General features: G+C 39.8%; 1 protein-coding gene and 1 long non-coding RNA gene across 2 annotated transcripts in view; one reads left to right on the forward strand and one right to left on the reverse strand.

The window, feature by feature from the left end:
- Positions 1-19,555, reverse strand: part of NECAB1 (N-terminal EF-hand calcium binding protein 1) — a 112,874-nt gene extending 93,319 nt beyond the window's left edge. Inside the window, exons 1-3 of the mRNA XM_018572077.1 lie at positions 19,217-19,555; positions 8,842-8,866; positions 2,145-2,253 (exon numbers count right to left, since the gene is read on the reverse strand). Of these exons, the coding sequence (XP_018427579.1) occupies positions 2,145-2,253; positions 8,842-8,866; positions 19,217-19,315 (233 nt within the window). The 5' untranslated portion in view covers positions 19,316-19,555. The remainder of the gene's footprint in view (positions 1-2,144; positions 2,254-8,841; positions 8,867-19,216) is intronic.
- On the forward strand, positions 1,443-2,227 carry LOC108800138. The gene is made up of 3 exons (XR_001942077.1): positions 1,443-1,454; positions 1,623-1,627; positions 2,131-2,227. It is a non-coding gene; the product is annotated as an uncharacterized LOC108800138 (long non-coding RNA).
- Positions 19,556-20,775: the final 1,220 nt, after the last annotated feature.

A 20,775-nucleotide genomic window follows, 5' to 3' on the forward strand; every position in this document is an offset into this window, starting at 1 on the left:
CAGTCCGTGCAATTAACGCACTGTACCACGCAATCGCACCTACCTTGCGGTTTGGTGTGGGAGCTGCATTGCCATTCATCTCCCACCCACAGTTATGTCGCCTGCATAGGAATGTGCGGTACTGCAATGACATGCGTTCCATTGCAGTGCTACTTGGGTCACGACTTAATGACTGTGGACAAATGTGGGTCCTGAGGTTACACAGGTAGAGAACCACTGATTTAGACATTATTTGGATCCCAGAGTTCTGCTTTAAGGCGTTAAGAACCAATGAACAGAATAATGAAAATAAGGGAAGGAAGGAAGAATAAAGTGTATCATAACCCTAAAAAACAAACATTTAATACATTTCAGCCCTTAGATGTGGTGGCTGCATTCATTTTTGTTTTTCAGGCATTGTATTCACCTGAATGGTGATCCTGCCAGTAACACATATCCTGTCCTAGGGTGACAAAGCATACTGTACTCATCATACTGTATCTATGCAGGGTTGTCACCATAGGACAGGAAGTGTGCTTTGGGACTACAGTACACCTTCCCTGTCCCCATTTCCATAGCATTAGAAGAGGTGTTCTGTAGTCCTAAGAGAAAACTAAAAACAATGCTAGCTGATAACAGCTCACACGACAGGGACAACTGTTTTCTTGGGGTTTTTTTGCACTTATCATCAAGGAGATATAAGAAAACATTTTCAATGGTATGTTTAGCAGACTAAATGGGAACAAATCAGAGACGTTCAGTGTTAGGGGTTTACATACACTTTAAACAGAATTAAAGCAGGACTCCAGACAAATCAAATCTTAACTCTTGCAGTAGGGCTACTTCTGCACTGCAAGGGTTAATTGCTCGCTTCATCCAGGGTGCTAACATAACAAAGTTATATTCACCCGAAGTGCGATCCCGGCTTGCTGTTAGACTGGTCCCTTCAGCCTCGCTCCCCCTCCACTGTAGCGGTCTACGGTCCCGTGACTCATCATGTGCTATACACGGTATAGAATGTGAGGACGCCAAGGGACATACCAGAGACCATTGTTCTCTGAATAATATACTCACCTCTCCGGCAGGCCAGGACTTTGTTCTGTCAACATGTTGGAGCCCCTGCCAGACTCTTCAGCATTTAAAACTTCCATTAGTGTAGGATGCATGTAGCAACCCCCGACGGTGTAAATAATCCTGGAAGTGTCAAATACTGAAGAATCTGATGGCATCTGCAGAGCCTCAATGGAGCAAAGGAACTAGCTTGAGGTATTTTTTGGGGGGTGACAACAGTGTTGCATTAGCAACCTAATTCTGATAATGTTTTTAGATTTGGGGTGTACTCACTTTTGCTGCCAGAGGTTTAGACATTAATGGCTGTGTGTTGAGTTATTTTGAGGGGACAGCAAATGTACAATGATATACAAGCTGTACACTCACTACTTTACATTGTAGCAAAGTGTCATTTCTTCTGTGTCGTCACATGAAATGATATCATAAAATATTTACAAAAATGTGAGGGGTGTACTCACTTCTGTGAGATACTGTATATAACTGGGGGTGTGGCAAGGGTGTGCTCATTGTCTATATATAACTGGGGGATGTGGCAAGGGTGTGCCCATGGCCTATATATAACTGGGGTGCAGCAGGTGTGTGCCCAATGCCTAAATACAATGTGTTGGAAAGTGTCCCTCCTCCTTATCTCAGAAAGTTAGGAGGTATGTACTAAAGCCAATTCAGAAGGGAGCCAATTAGCCTTCCAGCATGTCTTTGGAGTGTCTTTGGAGTGTGGGAGGAAACCAGAGTACGCGGAGGAAATCCACTCAAGCACAGGGAGAGCATGCAAACTCCATGATTGATAGGAGATTTGGAGGACCGTCCACATCATTTTGGTCATATAGTGAATGTGCAATGTGTATGTATCAATATCCATTTTTTTAGTTTACAATTATTGTTTTGTGGCCCTGGTATATGTTTCTGTATATACACTAAAGTGCATTTCTGCAGAAAACAATTGATCTTGTGACAACTAAACTCTATATGCAGCCACTCAAAACTCAGATTGAGCTCTATCTGATCCACAATCAATCCTGAGTTTCTCAATAATGTGCTATATTCCCTCTTCCCCGTTCTTGGCTCCACTATAAGAAATAGTGAGCGTCTCTTACTCGGTTTTGTGAGTGTCGATGGTGTGGAAAAGCTCGCTCAGCTCCTCTGCACTTAGGATTCCATCAGCAAAGTAAGCCTTGAATTCTTCAAAGGACAGTTTTCCATCATCTGCAATCACAAGAGGAAGCTGTATTACTGGGAGATGATAAAGCATTATCCAGAACAGCAGCTAAAAGCTTCTGAATTTCACTTGAAGTGTTAAAATCAATGGTTGGTACTGGTCAGGTAATTCTCAGATAATCTACATTCTCTTAAAAGCTGAACTCCTGGCACAAAACCTTTCACAGTATATTCCTCAATAGCCACAGTAGCAGTGACATCATTGCTATACTGTACATAGCCTGTTCAGAGAGCAGAGATGTGGGAGGGAAACATCAGGCTCCACCCACTGCAGAAAACTATAGGAGGGGGGCGGATACAAGACCAGTCACCCTGCACAAGGTGAAAGAGCAGCAGTGACTGGTCTTTATTAAAGGAAGCTCCTACACAGATCTGGAAGAAATACACCAGGCTCCAAGTACAGTAAGAATACACATGGCTCTTGTATTTAGAAAATATGTTCTTATACCAGAGTTCGGCTTCAATAATAAAGAAAATGTACTTGTTGCTTTTCCTAGCCGCCTGAATAATGCTGTACGCATTCTAGAGAATGTCCATACCAGGAAAGTACTAAAACCTTTAGATTTAAGGGAAAGTATTTGTTATAAGCTCATATTTGAGGTGTTACTACAATACATATATATATGTATATATACATACATAAAGTATGGAACATTAATTGACAGGTGTCTTTTTTCAACCTGATTACCTATGTACATATGTAACTCACAGTGTAAAAAAGCGGCACGGGTGTAACCATTTCAGTGGCGCTCTCTACATCATTGATGCCCACCCACCACCAGGAGATGAGCCAAAGAGGACTTCGGAATTCATGACATGAGCACGTGAGCAGCCTGGAGACTTTGAAAAAAACCCGTAAAAAACAAAACAACATTTACAGTGGGTGACTTTCATGGGGAGAGGTGGAGCAGTGGGGGAATCCACCCCAAGTTGAGTTTTTTTACAGTAATTTTTAAATGACTTTCACATTTTAAAGGCTTGTTTAAAAAACAAAACAAAAAAAACTGCTAAACCTGTGTATGTCTGTGTTAAAATGAATTAAAAAATGATATTAATATAAATACACGGGGAACAAAAGTAGCCACCCTCCAGAAGGAAGGACAGTGTCAGCACCAATTCAGAGATGATTTGAGGTTCTACAGCCGAGTAATACACAAATAAGATACATTTTTGTTAATAGGTAGGAAACTTGAATGAATTTTTAAGATTTAATTCCTGAGTTTAGTGTCACTTTAATGAATTGTAGCAATGCGCTATCAGCCCTTTTAACCCCCTCTCTATCACCTAATTTCTACTGCGGTTTCAGGTCTTTTACATAAGGCCATTTTTTAACGTGCAAAATTCTCAGTTTGATTAGTGTACAATAAACAGAAAGATCAATTAGGGATCACAAGAGAAACACATGAAAGCTTTCTGGATAACAAAAACAAACTAATTACATAAATTGCATATCAAAATAATATAGGAGATACTTGGTTCATTCTGTGAGTCATCCGGCATGAGTGCTTTTCTGGCAGCTCATGTTTGTTGTTCTTTCAACTGTATACATATTTATAGAAATTATAAAGAGCTAATTGAAAAGGTAGCAGAAACAATTATCAGCCTTAGGCCTCGTGCACTCGGCCGGAAATGGCATCCTGTACAAATCAATGACGTGCTGGCTAAAGCTGTGGCTGTACGGGTATATATATGTATATCCCATTTTTACATGCATACAAGGACTAACACATGGCCCCAAACTCAAACCCTCTGCATAGGGAGCAATGCAAAGGAATGGTACGCATGTAACAATGAGATTTGGATACAGCAACGGCTTCAGCTAGTTTATCACTCATTTCTATACGATAGCTGCACGCAGCTGTGGGGCAAAACTATGGGGGTTATTTACTTGGCAGCAGAGTGAATAACCGAGCCGAAGTGAAGTGAGCCGACCGCTGTTCGGCTATTCACTTCAGCCCTGTACAGCTCATTTCAGCCGTACATTGGCTAAAATCATCCGTACATCGGCTGGCTTCGGTCAGCCGAACATGCTCATTATGTTCGGCTGAGCTGAAGTGAAGAAGTTGTTAGACTCAGCCAATCCAACATCTGGATCGGCTGAGCCGAACCTCCGGCAGTTCACTCTCTGCCGTTCGCCCCTATTCTCAGAGGGCCTGAATGGCAGTGAGCGAATACCCAAATGTCCTCGAACAGCATTTAGCTTGGTTATTCTGCTCAGTACCTCAGTTCTGCTAGTAGAAGTTGCGAGCAGAATAAAATAAAAATGTAAACAAAAGTTAAAAAAAAGAGAAACAATAAAATAAATGTAAAAGAAAGAAAAATATAAAAAAACAGTGTAGGGTCCCCCTCTCAAACCATACTAGACCCTATAGGTCTGGTAGAAATGTTAGTAGGGACCCCAATTTAAAAAAAAAAATTGTGTGGGGTTCACTCTCATGTTACAGTCCATGAACCCATCACACTCAAAACCGCTGTTCCATATGAAAAACGGGTGCTGCGGAAGTCGACGGATGGCAACTGTCTATAATCACAGAATAACATAGACTGTAACGCACGAGCCGAGGAGGTTTAGGTAGGATCTCAGCTGCGGAAATTGGCTAAAACCTGTGAGTGTGAATTGGCTCAGATCGAGGGTTCCCGTTTACACTCTGTATGGTATGGAGTGGTGTTGTAACCCTCTAGTACATCATACGCCAATCACAGTATCGAATGGGGGGTTGGAGTTCCCCTATAGGTATGCACAGCAGCACCCTTAACTAGGTATATGGTAAACCAGCAGCCTCTAGTTAGTATGAAATTGTATGAGTAGTTGCAGTCACATTAACCCCACAGTATCCACATTGACAACTGAGATATGTTACAAGAGAAGCGCAGCAGAAGTGTTGGTATACAGTGTGGAAATGGAGTAGCAGTTCCCTGATATGAAGTTACATCGATTGCACAATTAAGTAATTGCTGACACTTCCTATGGAGTAGCCCCTAGGGCAAGGTACTTGCGGTTTTAAGGGTGGATCTACAGTCCATTAGCCTTTCCAGGGAAGATGCTAGTAAAGTCCTGGCAGTTCCAGAGAGAGATGTCCCATATGAAGTCAGAGGAGAGCAGGGGGAATCCCTGTGAAGCACCCCACGGTAAGGGAGAATGTGTGGCAGAGGAGAGCGGCAGGCTGGAGATAATGTTGATGGTTCCTGTGTCCCACTATCAGGCAAGTTGCACTGGCTCGACGGTCGCAACACTAGAACGCCGAGCCATTGCAACTCGCGTCATTATGAGGAGGAGGATCCCAGAGGGGGAGGAGCCGAGCGCGCCGTGCGCCGCCTCGGCCTCCTCGTGACGTCACGCCGCTGGGTGAAGAGGCCGGCCCGCGGCCCCAAGCGCCGGACATGGGATACGCTATGACATAGACACTCCAAGTAATGAATCAATAGCGTCTGTTTATTGACGCATGAAACATAGCACAATGCATCAAAAAGAAACGTTTTGGGGGCTCACAAAATCCCCTTTATCAGGCAAAACTCATTTCGCCTGATGAAGAGGATCTTGTGAGCCCCCAAAACGTTGCTTTTTGATGCATAATGTGTGCTGGTTAACTTGACAATAGCTCTAGGAAAATTTGCCTACCTAAATAATTATTTTATTGTTTTTAGGAATTTTTTTTTTTAATCCTTTTTAAATTTTCTTGTATTTAAAAAATGTAAAAAAAACCTTTAAATTGTTCTTTCTGTATTTTACAGTGACATCTGAAACCAGCAAACATAATGTGATCACCTTGAGTGGTTGTCATGGTAATAACAAGGCAGAGAAAAATGCTAATTGAAATCTTTTTAAAATTATCACAATTATATAGGGAACATGTTTAACGCAGTACTGTATAACCTGAGGTATTTTACATTAAATTCTTGCTTAAATTGAATGGCCAGCCTCCTTATGGGCACAGATACCTCACCCCTGCTTGCAAAGTCAATTTACAAAAATTTGAAAATGTCTTCAAGGCCTTCATGGAATTCTTTAAACATACTGTAAGGCATTCCAGGTTAAAGATATTATAAATGCGCTTAAGCAAGTCGGACCTAGAGGGCGGATTGGATTGTTTCCATTTTAGGGCAATTAAACATCTGGCTGCGATAAGAATGTGGTTTACCAATTTAGTAGAACGTTTGGGCAAGTAGGGTATCAGAAGGTCCAGCAAGCAGTGGATAGGGTCTAATGGAATGGAAGTGTTAACGACACTTTCCACTAAAGAAATTGCATGTCTTGCATCAATTGTGCAATCCAAATAGCAACCGAAGATCAGGTGGATTTTTTCAAAGCTTCTGTGCCGAACCAATTAGATTAGGTCTGGCTGGGCTCGATTTCGAACTCACCTTGACTTATCCGATGGTTCCAAACATCCATGTTAGTTACATTCTGTTACACACCCAATACTACACCTGACTAACTGCCTTGGATTGCCTATCAATTGAGCTGTGTCAATCACAGTTAAGACCTATTAATTAATTACACAGTTGTACCACTTAGCCTGACCAATGATGCTAACCGTATCTGAGGGTACTGGTGGAGATTAGAGGTGTTCTCTCCTATGGTTTTTACTACTGATTTTTGTTCTATTTTAACTATGTATTGAATAAAATGTATACTTTTTATATAAAAACACGGTTGCAAAGTGTCGTTCAAAGTGCTTAAAAAACCCCACTTTTCCACATTGTCTCCTTCTAACCAAACTATCAGGGGTGTGGCACTCATTACAAAACACTAGACATGTGCACTGCCAAAAAATTCGTTTAGTTTCGTTTCGTTTTAAATTCGGATTTGTGTTATTTCGTTTTTCAGGATTCGGGTGTGAAAGTCAATTCGGATTCGGAATTCGGATTCGGACGAAATTCGGTAGCGTTAGTACGAACGTTCGTTTCGTTTTCTGTTCTTATTCGTTTCTTATTCGTTTCGTTCGTTCGTTTGCAGCAAAGTGACATTTGAGGGGGGAAAAATATTTTTCTCCTTCTCTAATGTCACTTTGCTCCAACGAACGAAACGAATAAGAAACGAATAAGAAACGAATTAGAACAGAAAACGAAACGAACGTTCGAACTACCGCTACCGAATTTCGGAAATGGAAATTCGGATTCGTTTGCATTAGTTATATCTGTAAGTCGGAATTCGGATACATCCGAATGTCCGAATTTCCGAAAATTCGTCCGAATTTCGATTCGGAACGAAACGAATCGCACATGTCTACATAACACCGTCCCCTTTGCCCTACGATTTACTTTATCTGAATAGTTTTATGTGCAAGAATGCCTTCAACTTCTAGATTGATTGCTTCTTCGTTTTAATTAGTATAAGAATATAATATGAAGATAAGAAGAAGCTTATAAATCATCATCTCTATGAAAGCATAGTGTGAGGAATTACTAGGTATAGCACATTCACCTGAATCAATTCAACCCATGCAGTTGTTGGTCAAGAATCAAACAATATGAATCTGCCCTAGGTACCTTGTGACTTCCAATTCCACCCTTCTGCCTTGCCCAACTCAGCGGTTTGGTATATTACCTGTTAGAATCAGCTTCTCCTATGGAAAGCGTCCGTTGTGTTACTTTAATTATTTAGTGTTATCAAGGGGATTTTCAGCTAAAAAGGAAATCCTGCTTTTGTATGTAGGACAGATAGCTGACACTTTTCATATCAACTCCATCTGATTGTATTGCAACATAACATAAAGTACAATAGCTTTCAATAAAAAAATGGTAATTCTTTAATGTTGCACTTCAAACTTATCTAAACCCAAGAACAAACATATAATATATTGCAGGTTACTAGTCCATAGATGTTGGCGCTGCATTCGTTTTTTAGACTTTTTCTTCACCTGCTGATCCTGCCTGTAATACATTTCCTGTCCTAGGGTGAAAATGCTCACTTATTGTATGTATCTATGGAAGAACACATTTGTCAACCTAAGACAGATTATTATAGGACTACAGAACAACCCCCCCTTACTCAATTCCATAGCATACTGTATGTATGTGGGATATGCCCTGTAGTTTTATAGAGATGTTGGGATATGCACGGGATCAAGCCGAACTTGAGTTTGTGTGAAGCTGGAAGGAAGCTGTCAGTACCAGCCCAATTAGCTGTGGCCATGGTATTCCCCGCCCTTGCACATAAACAAAGACTCATATTTGGTCTTTATCATTTAATTGTTGGCCAGTGCAGTGCTGTTGTGGTCTGACTAACAGAAGCCATGAGGCTGATCCTATACATTTAAAGTTTTCCACAGCAACCAATCAGAACTCTTTTTTTTCTAGGGCAACCTAAAAAAATTAAACCCATGACTAATTTCAGTGGTCAACACCTTTTGGGTCTCCTTTTTACACAAATGAGGACAGTATATCCAAAATCCCCCAAAGAATATCTGACTCTAAAATTAGTTCAGTTTAGTCATTGTTTAAATGATCAGCGATATATATTTCTCTCCAATAAACCGTTACCCTTCCAAGCCCCAGGCTAGCTACAAAAGCCATAAATATATCATTACTTATTTACTGATATTCCTTTCATATTTAATGCTGTCATGTTCTTACCATTTTTGTCTGCTCGTCTCAGGATCTGAAAATAAAAGAAAAAAAGAAATTACTATCTCGGGTACTGACAGATTTATTCATTCCAATTACATTTCATTTGACATCTTTTTTAACAATCTTGAACAGGCTGAAAAAGTACAGCAACTCCTAAATTACCCACGAGGTAGTATGGGTAAGCTGTATTAGTCCAGTAGACAAGATGTAAAAAAAACCAAAAAGAAACAGAGTATTGCAGTGTGCAATGATACCTTTCTTATTGGACTAACAAAATATATAAAAATGACAAGCTTTTGAGTATTGCTTCTGACCTGAAGAAGAGAGGTCAACTCTGAAGAAGAGAGGTCAACAAGCAATACTATTATTGCTTCTGACCTGAAGAAGAGAGGTCAACTCTGAAGGAGAGAGGTCAACTTTCGAAAGCTTGTCTTTTTTATATATTTTTGTTAGTCCTATAAGAAAGGTATCATTGCACACTGCAATACTCCGTTTTTGTTTTTTTACATATATATATATATATATATATACATACATACACATACACCACACACACACCACACACACATACACAATCCCAGTGTAGTAGGGATTACACGCTTAGTGTGTACATCTTAGTAGCCATCCCTACTTTGGAAATTATGGGTGGGAGCCAAGAGATCCGGCCAGCTACTAAGGATAAGCAAATGTAAGAGTTTTCATTGCCCTGAATTTTTTTCATTTTGGAAAAAGGCATTAGAGTCAATGGAGAAGACGAAAAAAAGGCAATGGTTTTTAAATGGACCCCTGGGCAGGAAATGGCCCCTTAAGCCTCATTATTTTTTGTTGCTTTTCACAGAAAGAAAAAATACAGACAGTGAAAAGAATAAAATAAAACATTTAAAACAATAGCAGAAAAAGTACACAAATAACAAATATATTGTATATATAAACATATAAAAGGTATAACAAAATATAAATGCAAAGAACACTGAGTGATATAAAAACTAAACTGCCCTATATATAGAAGCTAAATTAAAAAATAGTTTTTTTTAAAGTAAACGTCACCTAAGCAGCTCAAGTAACAACATTGACAATTTTCACTTAGACAAACACCACAAATGGGAAAATGTTTAATTTTAATGCAAAATCAATTACACCAAAATTACTTTACCCATTACTACAAGGTACAATTGATCATGAATGTCCTTTCCTTCCTGGCATGATATAAGAAGTATAATAATCGGTGCTAGCTGCATATGTACAGTATATACTACTTACCTTCTCCCTGCAGTGACAAAAGTTTTCTACGTTGGTGACCTTGCAAATCTGTACCATGTACTGCATTTATGACAAGGCTGGATGTACCATTAGCCAAAGTAGCCCTGTGCCTATGGGCAGTAGGGCCAAAGAGGCAACTTTTTTTCCTGCATACTTATCAGCCAAATATTTTTTTCATCATCAGCAGAAATACAGTCATTTTATATATGGTTATTTACACAATGTTAAAAGAATTAATACAGGATAGGCCAGCAAAACAAGAAAAAACTCTGTGTAATTGAGGTCCAGAACAGTTTAATTAGTTCACAGTTCTGAAGTAGAACTGTGGCTAGACTATGGACATATAAATATGTATTATTAACAAGCAGTAAATAAGCTTTAAAATAAACTCTCAATGACCTATGTAGCCACTGCAGAGCAATTAATTCTCAAATTCAGATCTCAGCACTCTGCTCGCCCTTCTTCCTGCGCACAGGCTTTGTCTTAAAATTAGAAATTAGTAGCCTGGTATGGGGGAGGGGGCTGAGCTACAAAGAGCTTCAGCTGCAAAGTTTGAAAATCAATTATTCCGTAGTGTCTCCAGCTACAAAAGTCAGTTAAGGCTTATTAATTGCGGCTTGTTAAGAAAATAAGAATATTTGAATGTCCATAGCCAGGCCACAGTTCTACTTTAAGGGCTCATTCACAACGGCACACAGATCCATACATCTGTGCAGGCGGCTGTGTTTACGGACCTGGGAAGGCACAGGTGTTCCATGCAGCCCCCTATTAAAATCAATGACAGGCTGCCGATGCACGGATCTTCACATACATCACAGTGTTTATAATTGTACCGTGATGGATGCACAGCTGTGGACGCAGACAGGCTGCATTGAGAGCCATGCATCCATCCCCGTATGGATGTAGACACTGGAATGTGTATGAAGATCCTGGCAGCCATAGCCTGTCATTGATTTTAACAGGCGGATGCATGGAACCCCTGTGCCTCCCCTTTTGCGTAAACACACGTAAACACACCCTTCAAGGATGTAAGGATCTGGGCACCCGTATGAATGACCCCTTAGCTTGTTCTCTGCAGAGAGATACAATATCATTGACTTGAAAAGGACTGTGGCACTTTCTTGCCCCTTTAAGGTAATAGGTCATCATTTGAAATATATAAAGGGAGAGTAATCAGCCAGAGCAAATGAAACATGCTATGTCACTTTTTACTATGTTAATGAAATATTAATACTAATTACCCAGTTAAGCATTTGTGAACAAGTGCAGAATATTTTTATTCTTGCAGATGTTGGATGTGCTTCTTAATATTTAATAGCTTTTTGTTTTATTAAAACCTGTATGAGTCTTGGTACTGACACTGGACCAAATAGACTTTTAGATACACTGTTATGCCAAAGTTGCCAAGCTGCTTCCACTAACCCTGTCTGCCTGCAATGTTACTTCCCATCTGATTGCTCCAATTAGAGCATTGTCATGGCTTGTTGGGTACAGAGCAATACTCAGCAGGTGTTAGCCTGCCAATAGGAAACACCCTGGAATAGGACATCTATGGGACAACAGATTTGAGTCTTGATGGGAAGTCCAGTTTTGTTTCTGAAGTGCTTGATAGTATTTGTCCACTACTAAAATGTAATTAAAACACCTCCAGACTTGCTAACTCTAATGTCTAAATTGAAATGAGGAATATCATCTTCTTAAAGAAGAACTCCAGAAAAAAATTGTATTAAGCCTTGCAGTAGGGTTACCCCCTAAGTGCTCGTTTGTGTCTAGGTGCTAAAAAAAAAAGTTATACTCATCAGACCATCCGAGCCGGCTTATTCTTAGACCGGGGTCTCAAGTGTCTCTCCCCCTCTGCTGCAGAAGTCTAAGGATACTAGTGTCATCACGCTCTATACACTGAGCATAGACTGTGTATAGACATGAGGACACCGAGAAACATTCCATCTGTGCAGAGGAGGAGGAGATATGCTCAGTGATCAAATATAAGGCAATCTCAGCTCATCTGTAAAGAAAAGTAATTGGACCGTTTCCCTCTAGCCAATCAGCATTACAGGCATGTTTTGTTAAAAAATAGAATTCTAAGCAAATTCCACATTTTTAAAGTTGAAATCCTAATTCCTGTACATGTCTGTATTGTTTTGGGATTTTTGTTTTAAGCCTCCTGGGCAAGCAGCCTGTTAGTGACATAGCTGTCACCTGCTCTACATTGGATATGTGTGACAGCTTAATGGCAAAAATATAAAGGTGGGGAGTGGGTGAGAAGAGGATAAATGGAAGGAAGGAGGGAAGGAAGAAGAGCCAGGACACTGTCAATAAAACAATGAAAGAAATAACTTTATACAAATGATAAAAGAAAAGGAAGAACGAAATATGTGAAGGCAAGAAAAAGAGAGAGATAGGAAACATGAAAGGAAGAGAAAGATGTGTAAAGGGGAAGTATGAAGATATAGATGAGAGAAGAGCGCGAGTAAGAGCAAGGGAAGGAGAGCAAAGGGGGAGAAAGAAATAGAAAAGGGGAAGAAACATGTGCTAGAAAGAGATAGAAAGAGGAAACATGATTTCCTACCACGCATTCCTTTATCTCCCCCTCCCTTACATTATAGTTGATTTGTTCTTGGTCACTGCATTATTCATATACAATGGTATTGCCATTCTCGGGGCATTCTCATTGTTATCAAGAATGTATAGAACCCAGGCAACAAGACTTTAGGAGTTTTTTGTGTTGGGGTGGAGTGGTGTGTGTGTGTATGTGCATGCATGCGTGTGTGTAAAGGCGAAGGCTCTGAAAGCCGTATAAACAGCCATAAACCCATACTGCCAATATCATTTTTATAAAGTTAATTTTTATTGTTACAACATCTAGGTCAATTGTCAAAGAAAGAGCATGAATCTGTACATTTAATAGTTAATTTAGCAATTATTCATTTTCATTAATTCCATTGCACTGAGCCTGAATTATTCCTTAATGGTGATGAATGCATTTGAAATAACAGCAGTAGAAGACAATAGTAGGTTTGACAAGAAGACAAAACAGGTGAGTGGACAAGTTCATATATCTCAATACAACCTAGTTATTCGAAACAACTAGGCTCAACAATCAGTGTAAAGCTGGCCATACACTAATAGAACTATAAAAACCTAACGGATTCCCCTGTCCTTCCTAAACAGCATGGCTGGAAGAATCTTTCACTTTGGCTATGGCATTTTCACATCTGGTGCCTGCCACTATTAGAATACCTGAACAGTGACTGTAGATGATTGGTTTGGCTGCTTGATAAGTTGATTAAGTAGTTGACTTTTGTTAAGGCGGTAGGACCACCAACTGTGAATTGGCCAAAATTATAACAGTGTACGGCCACTCAAAGGCTCTGTTCACATGGGGACTTCCGGGATACCTGTAGCAAGATCCAGATTCCTGCGTCAGGAGTCCCCATTTAGACGCAGCTGCTGTACCTGTTCAAGTAAATGACAGGGTGACAGCGGCCACATCTGTCAGCGGTAGTCCGCATGTAATCATACTTGCGATTTGGGATAGAGGACTGTAGCTGGGCACAGGATAGATGCTTCCAGCAACAATCATCTGTTTCAAACTGCATGTAATTGTACCAGGTACGATTAAATGCGGGCTGCCGCTGACAGATGTTGCCGTTGTCACCCTGTCATTTACTTGAATGGGTGCAGTGGCCGAATCTGAATGGGTCATCTGGGATTCCTGCCACAGGAATATATAGGTTCTTGCCGCAGGAATACCAGAATGCCCCATGTGAATAGGGCCTAAGGCTGATCATACATGGTTAGATATGTAATTAAAATCACTGGGCAAGGATGTGGCAAAAGGTGTGTGGCTTTTTCTCTACTTTAAAGAGAAAGTTCACAAAGAAAACAGAAATATTTTTCCAACATGCGTCATGCAGTCTTTGTGCAAAACTCAGTGCTTCTAAAGCCAAGAAGTGCTCATTATAATTAATCAGACCTGATACGCTCCGTTTGTTGAAAGGGATGCTCACATCACTTGCTTTTATTGAACTGTGTTTGACCATACTAAGATATAACACAACTATACAGACTTGTATTGAGGCATTCCAAATGCTGGTGCTGCATGCAAATATGGCCCCATACAAGTCTATAAGGTCTCAGCGTACAGATGTGGCCTGTGCCGATGAGGAGTCCCGCTGAGGAGAAGTACAAACTTGGCTTTGTTACAGAGATAAGGAAGAAGCTCGGGTAAGGGGTGTTGTGGTTCAGTTCACAGAGGGTACAGGGTGAATTGGAGGAGTTTAGTGTAAAAGAATAAAGTGTAAACGTTTTTACATTTTTAAAATAATTTTTTTATTATTATTATTACAAGGTGCACCCATGACACTGGATTTATGGTGTTTCTAAAGAGAGCACAGCAGATGTGTCTTCTTTCAGAGCTGGGCTGAGCTAACAGAAGGTGAAGAGGAGCGGGGTCACTGCTCTGATTGATTTTCTTGTGTGAATTTCAGCTTGAGCTAGTGTGTCCTGTAAACAACAGGCTTTATTCAACAAAACAGATAAGGATCAAAATATGTATTTTTCAATATAGTTTATACTTACCTGACCAAAGCAACAAAAATGTTTTAAACTGCATTTTATGATATAAATAAAATATAAAATATGCATAAAAGCATACTATATTTCCTTAAACTAGCTGTGGGATCATTCTGGAAAATCCAAGGCAGACAATCGACTCTCCCCTAAGATTGGTCGGACATGCAAAGGCTTACAGAAGTTGCAGTGCACCCATGAACCTTGAAAGAGAAATAGGCTCTTTAAAGGAGAACTATGGGGTTAGGGCTTTTCCCCATAGTTCTCCTTAGGGTAACGGGAGGACACAAACTAGCATCCTCCCGTCACCCTAAGCTCAGTATACCGCTAACTACAGCTTGCGGTATACTGAGACGATGCAGCTGAAGCGGATCACGACAATTATGTCTGGATCCGCCCAGCTGCATGAGTGACAGCTGGCTCCGCCTATCTAGAGGCAGAGCCAGCTGTACCCGCTCCCTCCCCGTCCGTTCCGCCAGTCAGCGCTGGAGGATGGGAGCGGGGAATCCAGCTCCTCCCCTGTCACGGCAGAGAGCCGTGACAGGATCGAGAGGTGAGCGAACGCCGGTATGTGTTTGCTCACCTCCCGATCTACTGAGCTGACCTGTGACAGTCTCATTGTCACAGTTCGGCTGGAACTATGAGGTGAGTGAAAATCACTCACCTCATGGTTCTCCTTTAAGGGTAGACCCAGATTATCCACAAGGCACAAGGAGTTTAGGACTAGGGAATCTAGCATTGTGGCATCTGCAGTACACCAGGGGGTGAGCGAATTGGTCAAGACTGTGCACCTGCCTGCCAGGATGATCTTGCAGGCAGTTGGTGCCTGATGGGGTGGCCATCCTACTGCAATGCTTATCAATATAAATATCAATCAAAGGGATGGGAGGGCCAAAGCAGCTACCTTGCATGGGGTCCTATGATTCCTTAGCCCCTCTAAGACTCTAGACCACCCTTTTTTCACCAGGGTGCCATGGCACCCTGAGGCACCTTCTGGCTTCCTCAGGGGGGCCTCAAAATCCTACTGATGTGAAGGGGAGCTTTTGATATGAAGAGAGCTGCTGATGTGAAGGGGGGCTCTGATATGCAAAGAGGGACTCTAATGTGAAGGGGGCTCTCATTATGAGAGGGGGTCCTCAGATGTAAAAAGTGGGGGCTCCTGGTGCGAGGGGGTACTCTCATGTGAAAGTGCAGGGCCTCTGAAGGGAAGGGGGCTCCTGATTTAAGTGGGGAATTCAGTGTCAAGGGGAAACCTTTTTTTTTTGCATGGAGTCCCCCCTTAAAATCCATAACATTTTAGACTGGGGTGCCTCAAGATTTTACATACTTTTAAAGGGTGCCGTGACTAAAAAGAAAGCTTGGAAAATGCTGCTTTAGACTCTAGGTGATGAGTGCTTCAGACATGGGAAGTGATGGTTATTACTCTTTTCTAAGAAAAATTCTAACTTGCAAAAAAATCTCTGGCTTGGAACGAGCATGTAGACTGTCAAAGCTAAATCCTCATACTTATTCCAGGTCACCAAATATTGAATCCTGCTTCAACAGAGTTTTATAGTAAATAGTGCATTTCTGAAGGAATATGGTCAGTGACAGCACCCATATTTCACTCATACATTGATGAAGTAGAAATAGAACTGTACTGAAAGGAATGTAGAGGAAATGCAAGTTGTCTAACGGTCTCCGGCTTAACTATTTTCTGAGCCATGGAACTTGCATGTGAAATTAGAACGCCTGATCTGAAAACTTGTTCCAGAGCAATCACTCAAAGTATTGAAGTCAATGAAACAGCATGACAGCTCTGAATGACCACAGCCGGTGTTCAGAACCAGGAATTGAAAATCAGAAATCTAAACAATTGAATCCCAACAAGATACACGAAAGTCAAGCAATTTAAAGTGACACCAAACTCAGGAGTTAAATCCTAAAAAAAATATTGAAGTACATTAAGTCTTAACAAAAATGTATCTTATTTCTGTATCACTCGGCTGTAGATCCTCAAATCATCTCCGAATTCATGCTGACACTGTCCCTCCTTCTGGAGGGTGGCTACTTTTGGTCCCCGTGTATGTTGTAAATTAGCCACCACTCCAAGCTCGCTCCTGTTATGGACCACAATCTCACGTTTAGTTCACTAATTTGTATTGAGATTCTAGTCTATCACAGGAGCGAGCTTGGGGTGGTGGATACTTTACAACACACACAGGGACCATGAAGAACAAAAGTAGCCACCCTCCAGAAGGAAGGACAGTGTCAGCACCAATTCAGAGAAGATTTGAGGATCTACAGCCGAGTGATACACAATTAAGATACATTTTTGTTAATAGTTAAGGTACTTGAATGCAGTTTTAATTCCAGAGTTTAGTGTCACTTTAACTCTACAGCATCTACCAAAAACTAAATTATCATTTTGGATGGACTGACCCGTTAATAGTACAGTACAATATAGTACAACATTCTGGATTAACATCTTTGCATTTATTGTAAAAATATTGAAATCTGTTTGAAGCTTAAACCGTTTGAGTTTGATAAGTAAACAGATAGAACCAATATTGGGATCGGGTCTTATTTTTTCACTTTCCCACCAAATGTAAATACATGACTATTGTGCAGCATCAGCACCCAAAAAGGTCATTTTGATGGAGTTCTATCATCTAGCTAGTATTTTTAGAGTTTTTAGTAAGTGGTGTTTGGTGCATGGTGTAGATTTTGTGCCACGCTTTATCATGCATGTTACATTATAAATTCTGTTCCACATCTACAGGTGAAACTCGAATAATTAGAATATTGTGCAAAAGTAATTGCAGTAAGTGCTACAAAAGGGGCCCAAACCAAGTACTGAGTACATATGCATGCTTGTACTTTTCAGAGGTCCGATATTGTTCTATGTACAAACCTTGTTTTATTGATTGCATGTAATAATCGACTTTTTTGAGGTTGTGGATTTGGGGTTCTTGGGGTTTTCATGAGCTGTAAGCCATAATCATCACAATTATGACAAATCACGGCTTGAATTATCTTGCTTTGCATGTAATGAGTCTATCTCATATATTAGTTTCACCTTTTAAGTTGCATTAGTGAAATAAATGAACTTTGCACGATATTCTAATTATTCGAGTTTCACCTGTATATTGCAGGTCATCAACAAAGGTATACTTAGAATTTTTATACAACCCCCATAAGGTAGCTTTAAAGAGTACTTTAAATGATATCTGTTTTTACATTCAACAAAAAGAGAATGTATGGGCTTAGTTCTAAAGAAAAAAAAAAAGACAAAATAAAGACACAACAGGACTATTATAATTATTTTTTTTATTTATATACAGATTTTATGAAATCTGTCTGCATGTTTGAAGTCTCTAAAGGTTAAAAACTATATTCAGATGAATATTATTTTATCTACTTTTTTAATCATTAATATAGATTTGATTCCACGTATCCTCTCTAAATACACAAAATACATATATGATTTCAAAGGTTTATAAAATAGCGCATATACAGTTACTGCACTGATAATCATGATAAATAATTCTGTACGCACTGTACATGAGGTGTAGGAAGTGGGCAGGCAGCAGAAGATTGATCCTGGTCATTTCTGCATATTCCGATATTCAGGTACGTGTTTGTGTATTAGTGTAAGTGTCAAATCTGATAAGGTGCCATACAGTATACAGACATTCTAAATAGTGGAAATGATGACTGGTGAGATACATTTGTATTATGATCTTTTACCTAATATGCTGCTGTAACACTGTCTGACTTTTTTTTTAAAGGTAAAGAATTATATCCTAGTGCCACCAATCAGAAATCCCATTTCATTAGCCTGATTTCTGCAAGCTTAAATCTGATTGGAAAAAAACAAATAATTTTTATTGAAAAAGACTGTATTTTTGCATGGTGAGATGGAAAATTATAGCATTAGATGGTCCAACATGATGAAAAGTTTCTGCCTGAGCATTCTCAAAAAAAATGCCAGGTAGTAGAAAGATTGCAGTCAAAGCCAAATTTGCAGACGTTTAGGGTGAATGGTCATCCCGACTGGGCAAATATTATCAATCTAGGCACCTGAATAGTCACCATATCTGTATGTCTGCCTTACTATACCAGTTAGTTTTACTAAAGCAAAGTATTCCCTTGCACTAAGTACATAACAATGCCTAGTTTTCAGGGACATTCTTGAAATTTGAAGGTTTGCCTCTAAAATGTTTTCACTTAAAATATTTACAGATTTCAAATTAAATTCTTCATTTGGCACCCTTTACATTCAGATGAAATCATCGTCTCATATCCTGAATGCTTTTTAAATGAAGAGTTATTGAAGATTGTTCTTAAATGCTAAAAGGTTTGTAGAAGCAGAAGACGTAATGGGAAATGAAGAGTCCCTTGGTCCTAAGACAAAATTACTCCTGACCATCTCAGCAGTAAAGTGTCCCGTCCTGGAAATGATTTAAATAAGAATAGCATCTTTTGCATGTACTGAATATAATACAATCTACACATTATGAAGGACATAAATAAATATTGGTATATACAATTCCAAAGTCATACTTACATCCAGAAATATTGTCATGCCTTTTGACATGTGCAGGGATGAGCTGAGCTCCTCTGAAGAGTCAGTCCTGGAAGGAGAAGACATCTCTTGACCATCCATTCTCTAATGAGTGGGATCCCTGTACTCTAAGCAGATCTGTCCGTACCTGGTAAATTCTCACTTCTGGAGCTCTGGCTCTGTGAGCTAGTGATGCTCACTCTTAATAGCAATCTGCTGTCTGCTGATCTTCCTTCAGTCCCTCCCAAGTGTGTTCAACCTCCTTATCAACATAGCTGTACAACCCCCTAGCCTACTCTTTTCCAGTGTTAACTACAACTGTAACACATCATTTTCTATGGACTTATGTTAAATACACACTGTTCATTCTGGAGACTTTTCATTTGTAATTAGTACATGCTGACTGTCCACTGTGGGGCTTTTTATAATGGTGTATAAATTATTTAGATAATCAAATCTTCTCAGTTGACTGAACAATAGTGATGAATATTGTCTTCCACCACCATCTAGTGGTGGCATAACAGTAACTCAAGTATTATTATAATAATAATAATAATAATATTAATAATGTTTCATTTTATTTTTATTAATATTGTTATTGCAATTATTAATATTGTTATTACTACCAGGATTTAAATGTTAGCGTGCCAGCAGAATCTGCAGTACTTTAAAGACTGGGGTTCACAAAATATATAATCGGTAGTTAATAATATGCAATGGTCAGTTATAAAAAATGTCAAGGCTGGAGAGCATTTACTTGCAAGAGCTTACAATCTAAAAGAATGGGGAAGTTGAGGCATTCATTTGATGGTGGTTACTATAAAGCATTGGTTCTCAACTGGTGGGTCGTGACCCAAAAGTGGGTCGCGACCCCGTGTTCACCCCTAGTGCCGCACTGCCAGTTCTCATTACATTACAAAAAAATTGTGCTTTCACCTCTATTGGTGCGTTTTGGTGCATTAGGCAAATTATTTAAATAAATGGACTGCCTTACAACAATCCATGTTAACAAGTGGCATAATATGTTAACACACCACATCAGAGTGAATCCAGCCTTAGAGAGTGTTTACATTGCAAAGTGAAGTATATTGATGAGGAGTTCAAACTTCTCTCTGACTTTCCTGATCTGCAGCTTTGCTCCAGGGTCAGCATGACAGTCAGTCAACAAGCATTATTAGAAGGCAACTCCTATGTTTATATTTATAATAGGTTTTCTTTAATTACACTACAGGAGGGTCACTATTTACTACAGGGGGTTCTCTATTTACTACAGGAGGATCACTATTTACTACAGGGGGTTCTCTATTTACTACAGGAGGGTCACTATTTACTACAGGGGGTTCTCTATTTACTACAGGATGGTCACTATTTACTACATGGGGTTCTCCATTTACTTCAGAAGGGTCACTATTTACTATAGGAAGTTCTTTATTTACTAAAGGATGGCCACTATTTACTAAAGGGGGTTCTGTATTTACTTCAGAAGGGTCACTATTTACTATAGGACGTTCTTTATTTACTACAGGGAGTCTCTATTTACTACAAGAGGGTCACTATTTACT

The sequence above is a fragment of the Nanorana parkeri genome, unplaced genomic scaffold, assembly GCF_000935625.1.
Source record: "Nanorana parkeri isolate BGI_ZX_2015 unplaced genomic scaffold, ASM93562v1 scaffold43, whole genome shotgun sequence".
Lineage (NCBI taxonomy): Eukaryota > Metazoa > Chordata > Amphibia > Anura > Dicroglossidae > Nanorana > Nanorana parkeri.